Source organism: Rhinopithecus roxellana, chromosome 1, assembly GCF_007565055.1.
Source record: "Rhinopithecus roxellana isolate Shanxi Qingling chromosome 1, ASM756505v1, whole genome shotgun sequence".
Lineage (NCBI taxonomy): Eukaryota > Metazoa > Chordata > Mammalia > Primates > Cercopithecidae > Rhinopithecus > Rhinopithecus roxellana.
The window spans coordinates 18,879,605-18,894,227 of record NC_044549.1 but is presented as its reverse complement, the minus strand read 5'-3'; the positions used below and the strand labels follow the sequence as shown (position 1 = coordinate 18,894,227).

General features: G+C 37.2%; 1 protein-coding gene across 1 annotated transcript; it reads right to left on the bottom strand.

Annotated features, from left to right (window-relative positions):
• Positions 1-11,122: 11,122 nt before the first annotated feature.
• Positions 11,123-12,058, bottom strand: LOC104654537 (olfactory receptor 5H8). The gene has a single exon (XM_010353740.2). The coding sequence runs from the start codon at positions 12,050-12,052 to the stop codon at positions 11,123-11,125; it is 930 nt and encodes a 309-aa protein (XP_010352042.2). The 5' UTR covers positions 12,053-12,058.
• Between the last annotated feature and the right edge of the window lie 2,565 nt (positions 12,059-14,623).

Here is a 14,623-nt window from a genome sequence, read left to right as displayed (position 1 = left end):
GGATTACTTATTATATCATAAATACTGGAAGTAGTATTGGAGTAGTGAAGGTGTATTTTCTGCATATTTTCCACTATATATTAAATAATCAATAAAATAATAGTAAGAAGCGGATGGAAGGATAAAAGAGTTACTATTTCAATGACTTAGCTAAAAGTGTTAATCAGAGTTGTGATTTATGATACAGAATGAGTCTTTTTAAAAAGTCATCAGAAAGATTTCCATATAAGAAGCATTAGGACCCAAGTCTTTAAACCCAGTTTTAAATTGTTTACAGTTCTAGTTCACCACCACATCTCTTATAAAGTCATTATAGTGAAAGTAACAGGTGAGAAAATATAATTAGAGAAATTAATTTACCTTTGCAGCTATTTTGCATATTCAGATTTTAGTTCATGAAAATAAAATAGATAATTCACTAATAGCTTTGGCATCTTACATCTGGCTATTTTGGCATCTTGTAAACCCAATCTAAATTTACTATAAATTAAACACCATTTTCAATATTATATGTAAAGAATAACAAATATTATATAAATCGTTTCTGACTTACCCATCTCTTGAAAGAAATTGTGGAAATCCTTTAAAAGTATTAGATTTTCTAAAGTAGACAAAAATACAACAGCACAGGAATGACAATAACACAGGTAGCACTTCTTTGTACATAAGTTTGCTATGGAGGCTTCATTTTCCATATTCAGAAAAATGTCATTTATATAAATTTGCTTTAAATGGAAGAGTCAACCAATTGCATGTACTACCATGTGCTTTTGATGGAAGAGGAAGGAGTAGAGGACTGAAATTCCTCCAATAGCACCCAAGGTTTCCCTTTAGGGCAAGTTAAGTTGCATTACTGTGCACTATAGATTTGAATGTGTATAAGAAGTCCAGGCTGTCCTGCAGGGCATTATAGACTTTGAAACCATAAACATCAAGTCATTGTATACAGGTCTAGTTTAACAATTGAAACTGAAATTGCACTTTGTGCCACTATTTTCTACCATATATATATATATATGGTATATATATATATATATATACACACACACCTCAGATTATATATAATATTCCTTTCCCTGTGGTCTTTGATTAGGTGGTCTTGTCTGAGTTAATGAAATCATGATTTTAATAAGGCCAAAAGTCTAGATTACCCTAAGGAGCCAACTCCAAATGAAAGTGTCCTCATGAAAACTGCCAATTAAATTCCACATATCACTAGTTCCCAACTTTGAGTTGAAATCTGTGAAAAATCTTATTAGCAAAGATCAAAGAGAAAGAGAAAACAAAGACCACAGAGGGAGGTGGCCTAGGTCTCTGTTCCCCAGATTTCAATTCCTGTACATATTTTGGAGATCTTGTTAAAATGCATATTTGGTTTCAGTAGTTCTGGCATGGGGCTCAGAATCTTCTTGTCTAACAAAGTGATGCCTGCTATCCACAGGGCCTTTATCATTGAGGACTTAGATTATCAGAGAGGCTAGATCATTGAGAAACAAAAAATTATAAACGTGGCTGACAATCAGAGAGAGAAGCAGGGAGGAGCCAGGTGAAGCCAGGAAGGTAGTGTGAGTGGGACCACATAGCACTTGGGAGCTAGGTCAGGGACTTTGTTCTTTATACCAAGAAAGGAAAACTGTGGAGAAATTGTAAGTATAGTGGTAACATGTTTAGATTCGCATTTTTATCTTTGACAATATTCAGCGAACATTCACTTAGAAAAATAAAACTTAGTTTACTCATTTGTGACATTAAGATTTTATAAATGAATAATGATATGTAACTATCTCTACAATAAAAAATGTTCTTAAAAATGTTCAATCTAAACTGGGGTTATGGCTGGCAAGATACTGGGAGAAAGCATAGGGCATGTTTTATGGTAGACTCATTAATCAATTATTCTCCTTTCTTAAGATTTTGCTAGTGAAAGACAAAGAAGCAGAGGAAAATAATAAAGAGGAGTCAATGTGAAACCTCTGCAGAAGTGTGGAACAAGCAGCGTGATGTGCAGAGGTAGCTTTTAACATGACCAAAACTTGACTTGAATGTATTGCCTTCTTAAATTTTGTATAATTACCTCCTAACTCATTTTGTTGCCTATCTGTGAGTACAAAAGCACTGTAGTGCTGCACCAACAATAGGTAGTCTTTTCAATTTTGGTCTTTTAAATTATTGGGTCATGGCATCTCATTGTGGTTTTAATTTGCATTTCCCTGGTAACTAATGATAGTGAGTATCCTTTCCTGTCCTTATATGACATCTGTTCGTTTTCATTAGTGAAGTGTCTGCGTAATCCTTTTGTTTATATTTCTTTTTTTTTTTTTTTTTTTTTTTTTTTTTTTTGAGATGGAGTCTCGCTCTGTCACCCAGGCTGGACTGCAGTGGCCGGATCTCAGCTCACTGCAAGCTCTGCCTCCCGGGTTTTTTAAGTCATTCTCCTGCCTCAGCCTCCCGAGTAGCTGGGACTACAGGCGGCCGCCACCTCGCCCGGCTAGCTTTTTGTATTTTTAGTAGAGACGGGGTTTCACCATGTTAGCCAGGATGGTCTCGATCTCCTGACCTTGTGATCCGCCCGCCTCGGCCTCCCAAAGTGCTGGGATTACAGGCTTGAGCCACCGCGCCCGGCCTTGTTTATATTTCAATTAAATTATTTGTTTTATTATTTAGTTTTGAGAATTCTTCATATATTCTGAATACAAGTCTTTTAACAGATATGGAATGTGTAAATATTTCTTCATGATTGCCTGCCTTCAACAAGGCATCACACTGATTCATTACACTGATGACATTATGCTGATGGTACCTAATGAGCAAGAATAGTGACTACTCTGGACCTATTGGTAAGATGTTCGTCTTAACAAAGGATGGGAAATTAATCCGACAAAAATCAGGAGACTTCTACCTTGGTAAAATTTCCAGGGCTCCAGTGGTGTGAAACATGTGAAGATATCCCTTTTAGAGTGAAATCTGGCTCTTCCTACAATCAAATGAGAGCAACATATTCTACTGGGCCCTTTTGGATTCTAAAATTAACATATGGCCCATTTGGTTTTCTTACTTTATTCCACTTACCTGGTGACCCGAAAAGCTGTTAGTTTTGAAAAAAGTACATGAAAGGAAAGGCTCTATAATAGGTCTGGGCTGCTGTGGAAGATGCTCTGCCTCTTGACCACCTAATGGTGCTAGAAGGGTCAGAGGCAGAAAGGGATGCTGTCTGGAGACGTTGATGTGCCTCTACTGATGAATCACAGCACAAGCCCTTTGAGTTTTGAAGCAAAGCCTTGCCATCCTTCACAGATAACCATTCTTTTGAGAAACAGCTCCTGTTCTGCTACTGGCTGGGCATTAGTAGAGACTGGACACTTCACTATGGACCACCAATTTACTATGTGACATGAGCTGCAAATCATGAATGGAGTGTTTTCTGACCCAATAAGTTGTAAAGCTGAGCATATACAGCAACACTCTAACGTCAGATAGCAGTGGTATATACACAATTGGGTCTAAGCAGGCTCTGAGGATAATAGTATATTACTTAAAAAATGGCCCAAATGTACATGGTCCCCACTTCTGCTACACTGCCTTCTCTCTCCATTGCTTGCACCAATGAACTCCTGAGGTGTTCTCTGGAGAGTTTGAAAGAGGAAGAGAAGACTGGAGCCTGGATACAGACATTTCTACAGGATACGCAGACACCCCAGAAAGTGCACAGCTGCATCACTGGATACCCTTTCTAGGACATCTCGGAAAGAGCATGATGAAGGGAAATCCTCTCATTGTACAGAACTTAAGAGTGGTGCGCTTGGTCATTTACTTTTCTTGGAAGGAGAAATAGTAAGACTTGTGATTATACATTGGCTTGTGGGATGTAGCCAGTGGTTTGGTTGGATGCTCAGGAACATGGAAGAGGAATAATTGGAAATTTGGTAACAAGGAAATTTGGGAAAGAGGTATGTGGATAGACATCTCTGAAGTGGCAAAAAATATATAAATATTTGTATGCTCTGTGAATTCCAACCAAAGGATGACCCCAACAGAGACGGATGGCAATCATATTAATAGAATGATGTATTCTGTGGACATCTGAAATCCACTTTCTCCATCCACCCCCATCAAACTCAATGGACTCATGAACACAGTGGCCATGGTGGGCAGGAATGGAGGATAGACAAGGTCTCAGAAACATGGACTTTCACTCACCAAGTTTGTACTGGACATGGTCACTGCTGAGTGCCTAATTTCCTAGCAATGGATATCAACAGAGTCATTAATTTGCCACCATTCACCAGGGTGATCAGCCAGCTACCTGATGCCAGGCTGATTACATTAGACCACTCCCAAAAAGGAAGAGCCAGTGTTTTGTTGTTACTAAAAAAGCTGCTTGCAGCCTGGCGCAGTGGCTCACGCCTATAATCCCAGCACTTTGGGAGGCTGAGGGGGACAGATCACCTGAGGTCAGGAGTTCAAGACCAACCTGACCAACATGGAGAAATCCCATCTCTACTAAAAATACAAAATTAGCTGGGCGTGGTGGTACATACCTGTAATCCCAGCTACGCAGGAGGCAGAGGCAGGAGAATCGCTTCAACCCAGTAGGCGGAGGTTGCAGTTAGCCAAGATCGCGCCATTGCACTCCAGCCTGGACAATGAGAGTGAAACTCTATCTCAAAAAAAAAAAAAAAAAAAAAAAAGCTACTTGCTTTGGATACACATTTGCCTCCCGTACACCAATATTTTTGTCAAACCACTGCCCTTGGACTTACAAAGAACTTACACACCTCATGGTATTTCATACAGCATTGCTTTTGGTCAAGGAACTCACTTCACAGCAAAAGAGGTGAAACATTGAACCCATACTCTTGGAATACACTAGGCTTGCCATGTTCTCTACTATCCCAAAGCCACTAATTTGATGAAAAAAGTAAATGGCTTTTTGAAGACCGAGTAACAGCATGGTATTGTCACATCAGAGATGTGGCAGTACCTGATAGGGCTGGGACAAAGTTTTCCAAAACTCTGTACATGCTCTGAATTAGAATCCAATATATGATGCTGTTTCTATCATAGGATGCTTGGGCCCAGGAAAGGAACTGGTGAAAATGAGAGTGAGGTCACTCACTATTAGCCCTAATGATCTTGTTTGCAAAATTTGTGCTTCTGGTTCCCTGACCTTATTTTTCTCCTGGCTTAGAGATCTTAGTTCCAGAGGAAGGAATGTTCTACTAAGACACAGAACAATGATTTCACCAAACTGAAAGTTCATACCACCACCTGGCCACTTTAGGTTCATCATTTCTCTGAATTCCTAGGCAAAAAAAAAAAAAAAAAAAAAAAAAAAAGAAGTGACTGTGCTGGCTAGGGTGGTTGAGATTTGGGTCACTATACCAAGTGAAGACCCATGACCAGCTGACGTGCTTACTAAAAGCAATTAGAATGAAGTATGGGTAATGGAAGAAGGTTGTATATACCAGCTTCGACCACATGAACATTTACAGAAATAAAGAATGTAATTGGCATGAGTATTTTCTGTTTGTTTTGAGTGCATTTATGTTTGTGCATATATATAATAAAAGTCCTTGTTTTCTTTCTTCTATTATTTCTTTCTTTCTTTTTTTTTTTTTTTTTTTTGAGATGGAGTTTCGCTCTGTCACCCAGGCTGGAGTGCAGTGGCGCGATCTTGGCTCAATGCAAGCTCCGCCTCCCAGGTTCACACCGTTCTCCTGCCTCAGCCTCCCAAGTAGCCGGGACTACAGGTGTGCAGCACCACGCCCAGCTAATTTTTTTTTTTTTTTTTTAGTAGAGACAGAGTTTCACCATGTTAGCCAGGATGGTCTCGATCTCCTGACCTCATGATCCACCTGCCTCAGCCTCCCAAAGTGCTGGGATTACAGGCATGAGCCACCGCGCCCGGCCTTCTTCCTTCTATTATTTCTTTATCATGTAACATAAGATGTATTGACTTTATATCACAGTTTTAAACTATTGTTAATTTTGCATCATAGTATTTTAGTTCCCAGATATTAAAGGAAAGAGTAAATATTAACAAAGATCTTTACCTCCAATCCTGGGGAAGATGCATTGACAAGTGGTGCCAGGGGATGATTTTATGCATCAACTTGACAAAGCCAGAGATGCCCAGATATCTAGTTAAACCTTATTTCTGGGTGTGTCTGTGAGGGTATTTCTAGCAGATACTTGCATTTGAATTGGTGGACTGAGCAAAGCAGATGACTCTCCTCAGTGTGAGAGGGTATCAGTCAATTTATTTAGGGCCTGAGTGGCATAAAAAGACAGGGGCAGGTCAGATTTGCTCTCTGGCTGACTGAGCTGGCACATTGATTTTCTCCTGCCCTCAGTATTCCTGGTTCTCAGGTCTTCAGACTTGTAGTATAACTTATAACAGATGTATATTTTAACTCTTTCCTAACATCTCTTGAAATGACAAAATGACAAAAAAGATTATAAAGAAATAATTTGTGTCAGGAAGACATAAAATAGTTGGAATTATATTCAGGAACAAACTAGAGAACAAGTACATGTAGACTAGACATTTACAAGAAAAAGGCTTCAGAAGTCTGAGTTTCTGAGAGGACCTCTTTCATACTCATCCAACATAAAGTATGACTTAACCTGCTACACATCTTGCCACATGCTCATAGCTTGATATCTACCTTCTCATTGAAGAGAAAGGCCAATCAGGGAACTAGACCTTTAAAATGGTGAAAAAAATGGACATCAGATGCTCACATTACCAGTCTAATCTTTGAGTTATAACAATGGACAAAAGACAGATAATTCACAGGAAACCATCAGTACAATGAAAATATTACAGAGCAATAAAAATTTTTAGAAAAGCTACAGACACATGTAATAACATGGATCCTCTAAGGGAAGGAGTAGCGGCAGTTGAAGTGTTCCATTCACTCTGTTTCCTGGAGATTGGGGGGATTCCTTGGGGGAACAAAAAGAGAGTAGATGATTTTGTTAACTGGATGTCCACAAATGTAGAATAATATTTTAAATATTTATATATTTTATCCTTTATATGAAACATCTAACTGAACAGCTTCTCCATGATACTTTCTCCTACTCTATGACAGAAACCAATCCTAGAAATAAGAATATAAATAATTTACTTAGGTGTATAATATTTTCAATTGTTATGAAGGAACATAAGGCAAGTTGCCATGCAGCAGACATCCCAGGCTCAGTAATCTCCTTGGGCTCATATCAAGGTTAAAAAAGACTGATGCATTCTTACTGCATTCTAGGAATTTGTGCTGTCAGTTTCATTTTAATTTTGTAAATATTTCATAAATACTTATTTAGGCCCTTATGTGAATAAGCCACTGTCTACACCCTGCAAAATACAGAAAGAGTAGTAAGACTATATATTGTAATCTACAAGATCCTTTGGTTCAAAAATAAATACTACGCAAGGACAATTTTGGCCTAAAAAGAAGAAAAAAATTGCTAAATATTTCAAATGAGTTAGTAGGAACATTTGAGATAGGTCTTGAAGAAAGAGTGCCATTTCAATTGTAAATGAGGATGGATGCAGTCAGGGGAGGAAAGTTTCTCTGTGGATGGACCTATCTGAGAAAAGCATATACCTGAGAGACTAAAGTGTGTCCAGAAGTCTCTCAGTAACTGATTTTGACTACAACACATATTCCATTAGGATAACTGTAGAGAAGGAGACTCCAGTTAAACCAAGGTTTCACTGGAAAGGTGAGCAAATGCAATGTTACAAAGATCTATCTATCATCTATAAACACATACACACATATAGTTGGCCCTCTATATCTGTTGGTTCTTCATTTGTGGATTCAAACAATTGTGGATCAAAACTATTCGAGAAAAAATAATTGTGTCTTTACTAAATATGTACAGACTGTTGGTTTTGGTCACTATTTGCTAAACAATACAGTATAACAACTATTTATCTAGTAATTTTAAGTAATCTAGATATGATTTAAAGTACATAGGAGGATTTGCAGAGGTTATATGCAAAATGCTATGCCATTTGATATTAGGGACTTGAGCACCCATAAAGTTTTGTATCCGAGGGCAGTGCTAGATCCCCCACAGATCCAGAAGACCCAGGGATACAGAAGGATGACTGTATATACATACTTATTTATTTAGATTCTATATTTATGTATTTTATGTGTACGTGTATCTACGTATATATCAAAAAATCTGTACATACAAATTAACAATTAAACATGGATAGCTACATGCAGTCACGCATCGCTTCATGATGGGAATACATTCTGAGAAATTTGTCATTTTGATTACATCCTATAGTGTTCTTGCAAGAAGTAAGTGATTTTGTCATTGTGAAAACATCCTAGAGCATACTTACAAAAAATCTAGATGGTATAGTCCACACACCTAGGCTATATGGTGTCACATGTTGCTCTGGGCTACAAACCTGCACATCATGTTACTATACTGAATACAGTAGGAAATTGTAATACAATGGTTTGTATATCTAAATATATCCACACATAGAAAAGGTAGAGTAAAAAAAGACATAAAATTTAAAAATTGTACAACTTACCATAAACGGAGCTTGCAGCATTGGAAGTAGTTCTGGGTGCGTCAGTGAGTAAGTGATGAGTTAACGTGAAGACCTAGGACATTTCTGTCCACCACTGTGGACTTTACTTTATAAACACTGTACCTGTAGGCTACCTTAAATTTAGTTCAAAGTTTTTTCTTTCTTCAAAATTAAATTAACTGAGCTTACTGTAATGTTTTTACCTTATAAACTTTTAAACTTTTTAAAACTTTTTGACTTCTTTGTAATAATACTAAGCGTAAAGGCAAACATGTTGTACAGCTATACAACAATATTTTTCTTTATATTCTATTCTATAAGCTTTTTTCTATTTTTAGAATTTTTATTTAATTTTGTATTTTTAAAACGTTTTATTAAAAGCTAAGACACAAACACACACATGAGCTTAGGCCTAGTTAGGGTCGAGATCATGAATATCACTGTCTTCCACCTTCACATCTTGTGCCACTGGAAGGTCTTTAGGGGAAATAACATGTATGTAGCTCTCATCTCCTATGACAATGATGCCTTCTTCTGGAATATATCCTGAAGGACCTGCCTGAGACTGTTTTATAGTTAACTTTTTTATATAATTAGAAGGTGTATACTCTAAAATAATTATTAATAGTATAATAAATATATAAACCACTAACACAGTTGCTTATTGTCACTATCAAGTATTATGGATGGTACATAAATATATGAGCTATACTTTTGTATGACTGATAGTGTAGTAGATTTGTATACACCAACATCACCACAAACACGAGTAATGTGTTGTACTGTGACATAATGATGGCTATGATGTCACTAGGTGATAGGAATTTTTCAGCTCCATTGTAATCTTATGGTACCACCACACCATATGCAATCAAAATGTCATTATACAGTACACAACTATATTCAGTTCTAGGAACATATACCTTATATGCATGTAATCTGGTAGTAATGACAATTCATTAAAGGTTATTGAAAAGGGATATGATTCAATGAGAGTCTTGTTTATGAAAAATTATCTGGCTGCAGTGCTTGGAAGGTAAGACAGTAAGAGCCAGATGAAAAAGATAAGAAACTTGAGTTTGCAAAACACACAGCTGAGTATGTTTTGGGGTGGGGACCTGAGTGGTACCAGCATGAACTCACAGAATTTCAAGTGTGGAGAGAATAAAGGCAAGGATGACCTGAAGATGAATCTCTCATATTTAAAGAGCATTGAATTTGAGGAAAGCTATCAAGGACTTTTCAGCAATAGAATATTCAAACCCTTGTTCACTTTCATGTCTTTTCTATCACCCTCTGTGCAGTACGACATAATACATAATAATTTTATCTGTACTTTTTTCCCTGAAACAGTGTCTCACTCTGTTGCCCAGGCTGGAATGCAGTGACATGATCATAGCTCACTGCAGCCTCCACCTTCTGGACTCAAGGGATCTTCCTGCCTCAGCCTCCCAAGTTGCTGAGACCACAGGTGCACACACCATGCCTGGCTAGTTTTAAATATTTTTTTAGAGATGGGGTCTTGCTATGTGGCCCAGGCTGGCCTAGCTGTACTTTTGTAGTATAAAGTTCTCATCTAAAGTCCCCACTTGTAAGTGAGAACAGGTGTTACTTGTTTTTCTCTTCCTGTGTTAGTTTGCTAAGGATAATGGCCTCCAGCTCCATCCAAGTCCCTGCAAATGCATAAAGTCACTCATTGACAAGGGAACATTACAATAACCTATAAATATCACCGATTTCTTGATCTTACAAGCTTCCTTTTTTTTTTAATTCAGGGAAAATTAAGACCATTCAATTCTTATTCTGCCACTTCTATTTTATTTCTCTGCACTCATCTCAACTTAATTATTTAGTCTAATCTGTTAGCACTCCAAATTAGTAAAGGTTTTCAGATTGCCAACAAACATATAAACACAGTTGGAAAGGTTCTTAGAAGGCATCACAAACACGGAGAGGCAACTGGCCTCTCCTCACTCACAGAAGCACACTGAACTAAGAGAATCCTCTCATAGTTTCCTATTTCTGTTCATTTCCGTCTATAATATGTGAATTGAATGTCTACAAGAAAAGAAATTAACCATTTCCCAATAAAGTGGAAAAAAACACTTCATGATGGTTAGCTGAATTCGTGAGATTTGCTTGGGTTCATGCAAACACAAACTTGTTCTATGGAGGAAGTGTGCTATGAATCTCCAGTTTATAAACCTGTATTAGTAACAAAGACATCATACTCAACTTGTTATTAGAGGATCTACTATTGTAGCACTTGATCCATTTATAAAGCCACATTGAAGAGCAAGAAACATGTAAAATGCTTTTATTTTTTCTGCTCTAATTATTCTAGTATGTCATGAACAGTTGACAAAATTTTCTGGTGTGCTTTTCAATAATATATACAAATATCTTAAGGAATTTATTAGATACTAATGACATGAGTCATTAAAAAGTTAGGACAATTGTAATTGCAAAAAACTTTAAACATACACTGACATATACTGACACCTAGCCTGCATAATTATGTGACTTTAAATAAAAAGAGAATACATTCCAGTATGAGATCTAAACATTTCCTTTTAATGTTTTTGTCAGTGAATCTATGACTTGCTTATTTCTCAGGCTGTAGATAATGGGATTTAAGAAAGGAATGATGACAGTGTAAAATAGAGACTCCACCATATCTTGATCATCTGCTTGTGGAGATGCAGGGTCCACATACATGAAGAGAAGGGGGCCATAGTATAAACAGACAGAGAAGAGATGGGCTCCACAGGTGGAAAAGGCTTTTCTTATGCCTTTGACCAACTTTTTTTTTAAGATTGTAAAGAGGACAAATGCATAAGAGACAAGAACAGTCAAAATAGTGAATACCTGTATTGAACCAGACAAAATAAAAAGCATTAAAAAATTAATAGAAGTGTCAGTACAGGAAATTTTTAACAATGGGATAATGTCACAGTAAAAGTGATATATTATGTTAGAATTACAGAAGGTTAATCTGAATAAAATGCCTTCATGAATTAAGGCATGAAGAAAGCCACCTATAAATGACAAGACTAATAGCCGGATGCATAGTCCATTGGTCATAATCACTGGATAAAGTAAAGGTTTGCATATGGCTACGTAGCGATCATATGCCATTGTTGCCAAGAGAAAACATTCTGTGGTTGCACTGATTCCAAAGGAAAAAAATTGTATCTTGCATTCAGAGAGAGAAATCGTCATACTCTTAGTGAAGAAGCTGGTCAGCATCTTAGGGGTCACTGAGGATGATAACCAAGCATCCGCAAAGGCTAAACTCCCAAGGAATAAGTACATTGGAATGTGAAGGTGTGAGTCTTTCCAGATGACAGCAATCAGACCAAGATTTCCCATGATGGTGATGAGATATATTATTAAGAATGCCAGGAATAGGGATATTTTCCACTCTGATTGATAGGTAAGTCCTGTGAGAAGAAACTCTGTCAGCAATGTTGCATTTTCCTCATCCATGTCCTCACTGGATGTACCCTGAGTGAACTGAAATAAGCATAAAAAGAATATTCAATAAGGATTTATAAAGTGAATACTAGAGGAGAGGAGTTAAAATAAAATCATACACTCATCAGAATGTCCTCTTTGTGTATTTATTACACTGTGCTGATGAAAACTATAGTAGGGGAATTGAAGAGGTGGAAAATGCAATTATTTGAGTTTATAGAATGTGCATGAATAAATATATTTAAGCAAAAAGAGAGGCAGTCTATGGATGTGATTAATCTATGTGGACACTGGAGTACGGTACAAAATTTCTGTGTCTAAGACATGGATACAAGGTCAAGGGAAAAGATCTTTGTAAGGTCAGAAACACAAAATGAGTTAAAAGCCATGTGAAGGACTTTGAACTGTATTCTTCAGGAAATAGTCATGAATTTAAAATTTTAAGACAGATGGTGGCATGTAAGATGTATTTTAAGTTAAATAATTGGTGTTATAGAAAACAGGCTGCAAGGAAGGGAACCTGCAGTCAGAGATACTAATCAGGAAACTGTTTCTATTGCAAAGGAATCCCAAGCCAGATTACATATCAGAATTGTCTGGGGGAACTTTCTTACCAAAATACAGAATATGAGGAATTACTATTAAATTCTGTAGTTCAAGAATGAGGTCTAGGAATATGTATTTTTAAGAAAATGCTATTCATGTGATTCAAATGAATGCAAAGTACCTACTTCATGTGTGATAAGGAAGTGATGAGAAAGACAAAGAAATAGATTGAAAAGAATTCAGAATGTAGAGTCACCAGGGCTCCATGACATATTAGATGGGAAGAGGGTAGTCACTGAAATTAAGAGGAGTCATTTGGTGATTCAAAATGAGATTGAGAACTCAGGTTCGTTGGCAGATATGGGGAAGGAGCATTCTTTGAACATCCAGGTGAGATGTACTTAGAAATGTGACTCTACTAGAACTTAATAAAAATAATGATATGAGAGGCATTGGGGGGTAGTTTAAGGCATAGTTGCAGATGTCCTATGCATTGGAGAGTGTATCAAACACAAAAGAGGAACAGAGAGGGAATACAACTAAAATTATATTAAACAGGTTATAAAGTGTATCCCCTTTACAGGTCATTTATTAGATGGCCAGCCCCTGGTCCTCTTTTCTACCACATTAATCTTGGTGGCCGAGAGAGAATACTACCGATTTTAGAGTTAGAAACTTACTTTTCCATCCTTCTTGCACCGAGAATGAGGCTACCTGACTAGGTTTGGCCAGCCAAACCCACCAACATAGATTTGGAATTTGGAAGGTGGAAAACAAAGGAACAGTGATCAAAGAGAACTTTTGATGCAAAAGCAGCCAAAGCAGCAATATCAAGACCCTTACAAAAGCATCCACACACAACAATGGAACTGACAGTGTGAGCTGTGGCATTTGAAATTTCAACCATGACAGCGGGAGCTTTTGTTGAGCTAGTGTTGGGACATGATTTGGCTGTTGACTGGCTGTCTTACTTCATTCTGTTCCTGCCCATTTTTACAGCTCATTCTTCCAACTTCCCTGGCATTTCTATTTTAGATAGCTTTCCATTCAATAAACTCATTGCCCAATGCAACCAAGAGTCCTGGCTCAAACAAAGAGACAAGGGTGATATCAGAAAAAAATATTGAGCAGAGTGATCAAAGAAGCAGGAGGGAAACTGGAGAGCTGAATACTGTAGACATAAAGAGAGGAAATATACTCAAGAAGGACAAAGTACAGGGCAAAATGCCAAAAGAAATGCTCTGGTTGGACTAAATATGAAGAGAGATCACTGATTGTGGAAATTAGAGATTTTTAATGGCTTCAGTGAGAGCAGTTTGCATTTGCTGATAGAATTAAAGCCAGAAAAAAATAAGAAGTGAATGGGAAACAAATGGCACAACAGTGAGGTGAATGAACTACAGCACTCCAAGTAACGCAAACAACATTTTCTATTTGCCTACTGTTGGAGAAATGTAAATAAGTTAGTCCAACCATTATTGAAGACATAGTGGTTATTACTCAAAAACCTAAAGACAGAAATACCATTCGACCTAACAATCCCATTACTGAGTATATACCCAAAGGAATATAAATTATTCTACTATAAAGACACATGTATATGTATGTTCACTGCAGCACTGTTCACAATATCAAAGACATGGAATCAATGATGGAATCCAGCCTATCAATGATAGACTGGATAAAGAAAATATGATACATATACATGATGGAATACTATGCAGCCATGAAAAAGAAGGAGATCATGTCCTTTGCAGTGACATGGATGGAAATGGAGGTCATTATCCTTAGTAAACTAACACAGGAACCAAAAACCAAATACTGCATATTCTCACATATAAGTGGGAGCTAATTCATGAGAACACATGGACACATAGAGGGGAATAACACACACTGTGACCTGTTGGAGGGTGGAGGGTTAGAGAAGGGAGAGGATCTGGAAAAATATAATAACTAATGGGTACTAGGCTTAATACCTGGGTGATGAAATAATCTCTACAACAAACCCAAATGACACAAATTTACCTATATAACGAA

Coding starts and splice junctions, on each gene's coding strand:
- LOC104654537 (XM_010353740.2), bottom strand. CDS start 12,052: ATGGATGAGGAAAATGCAACATTGCTGACAGAGTTTCTTCTCACAGGA.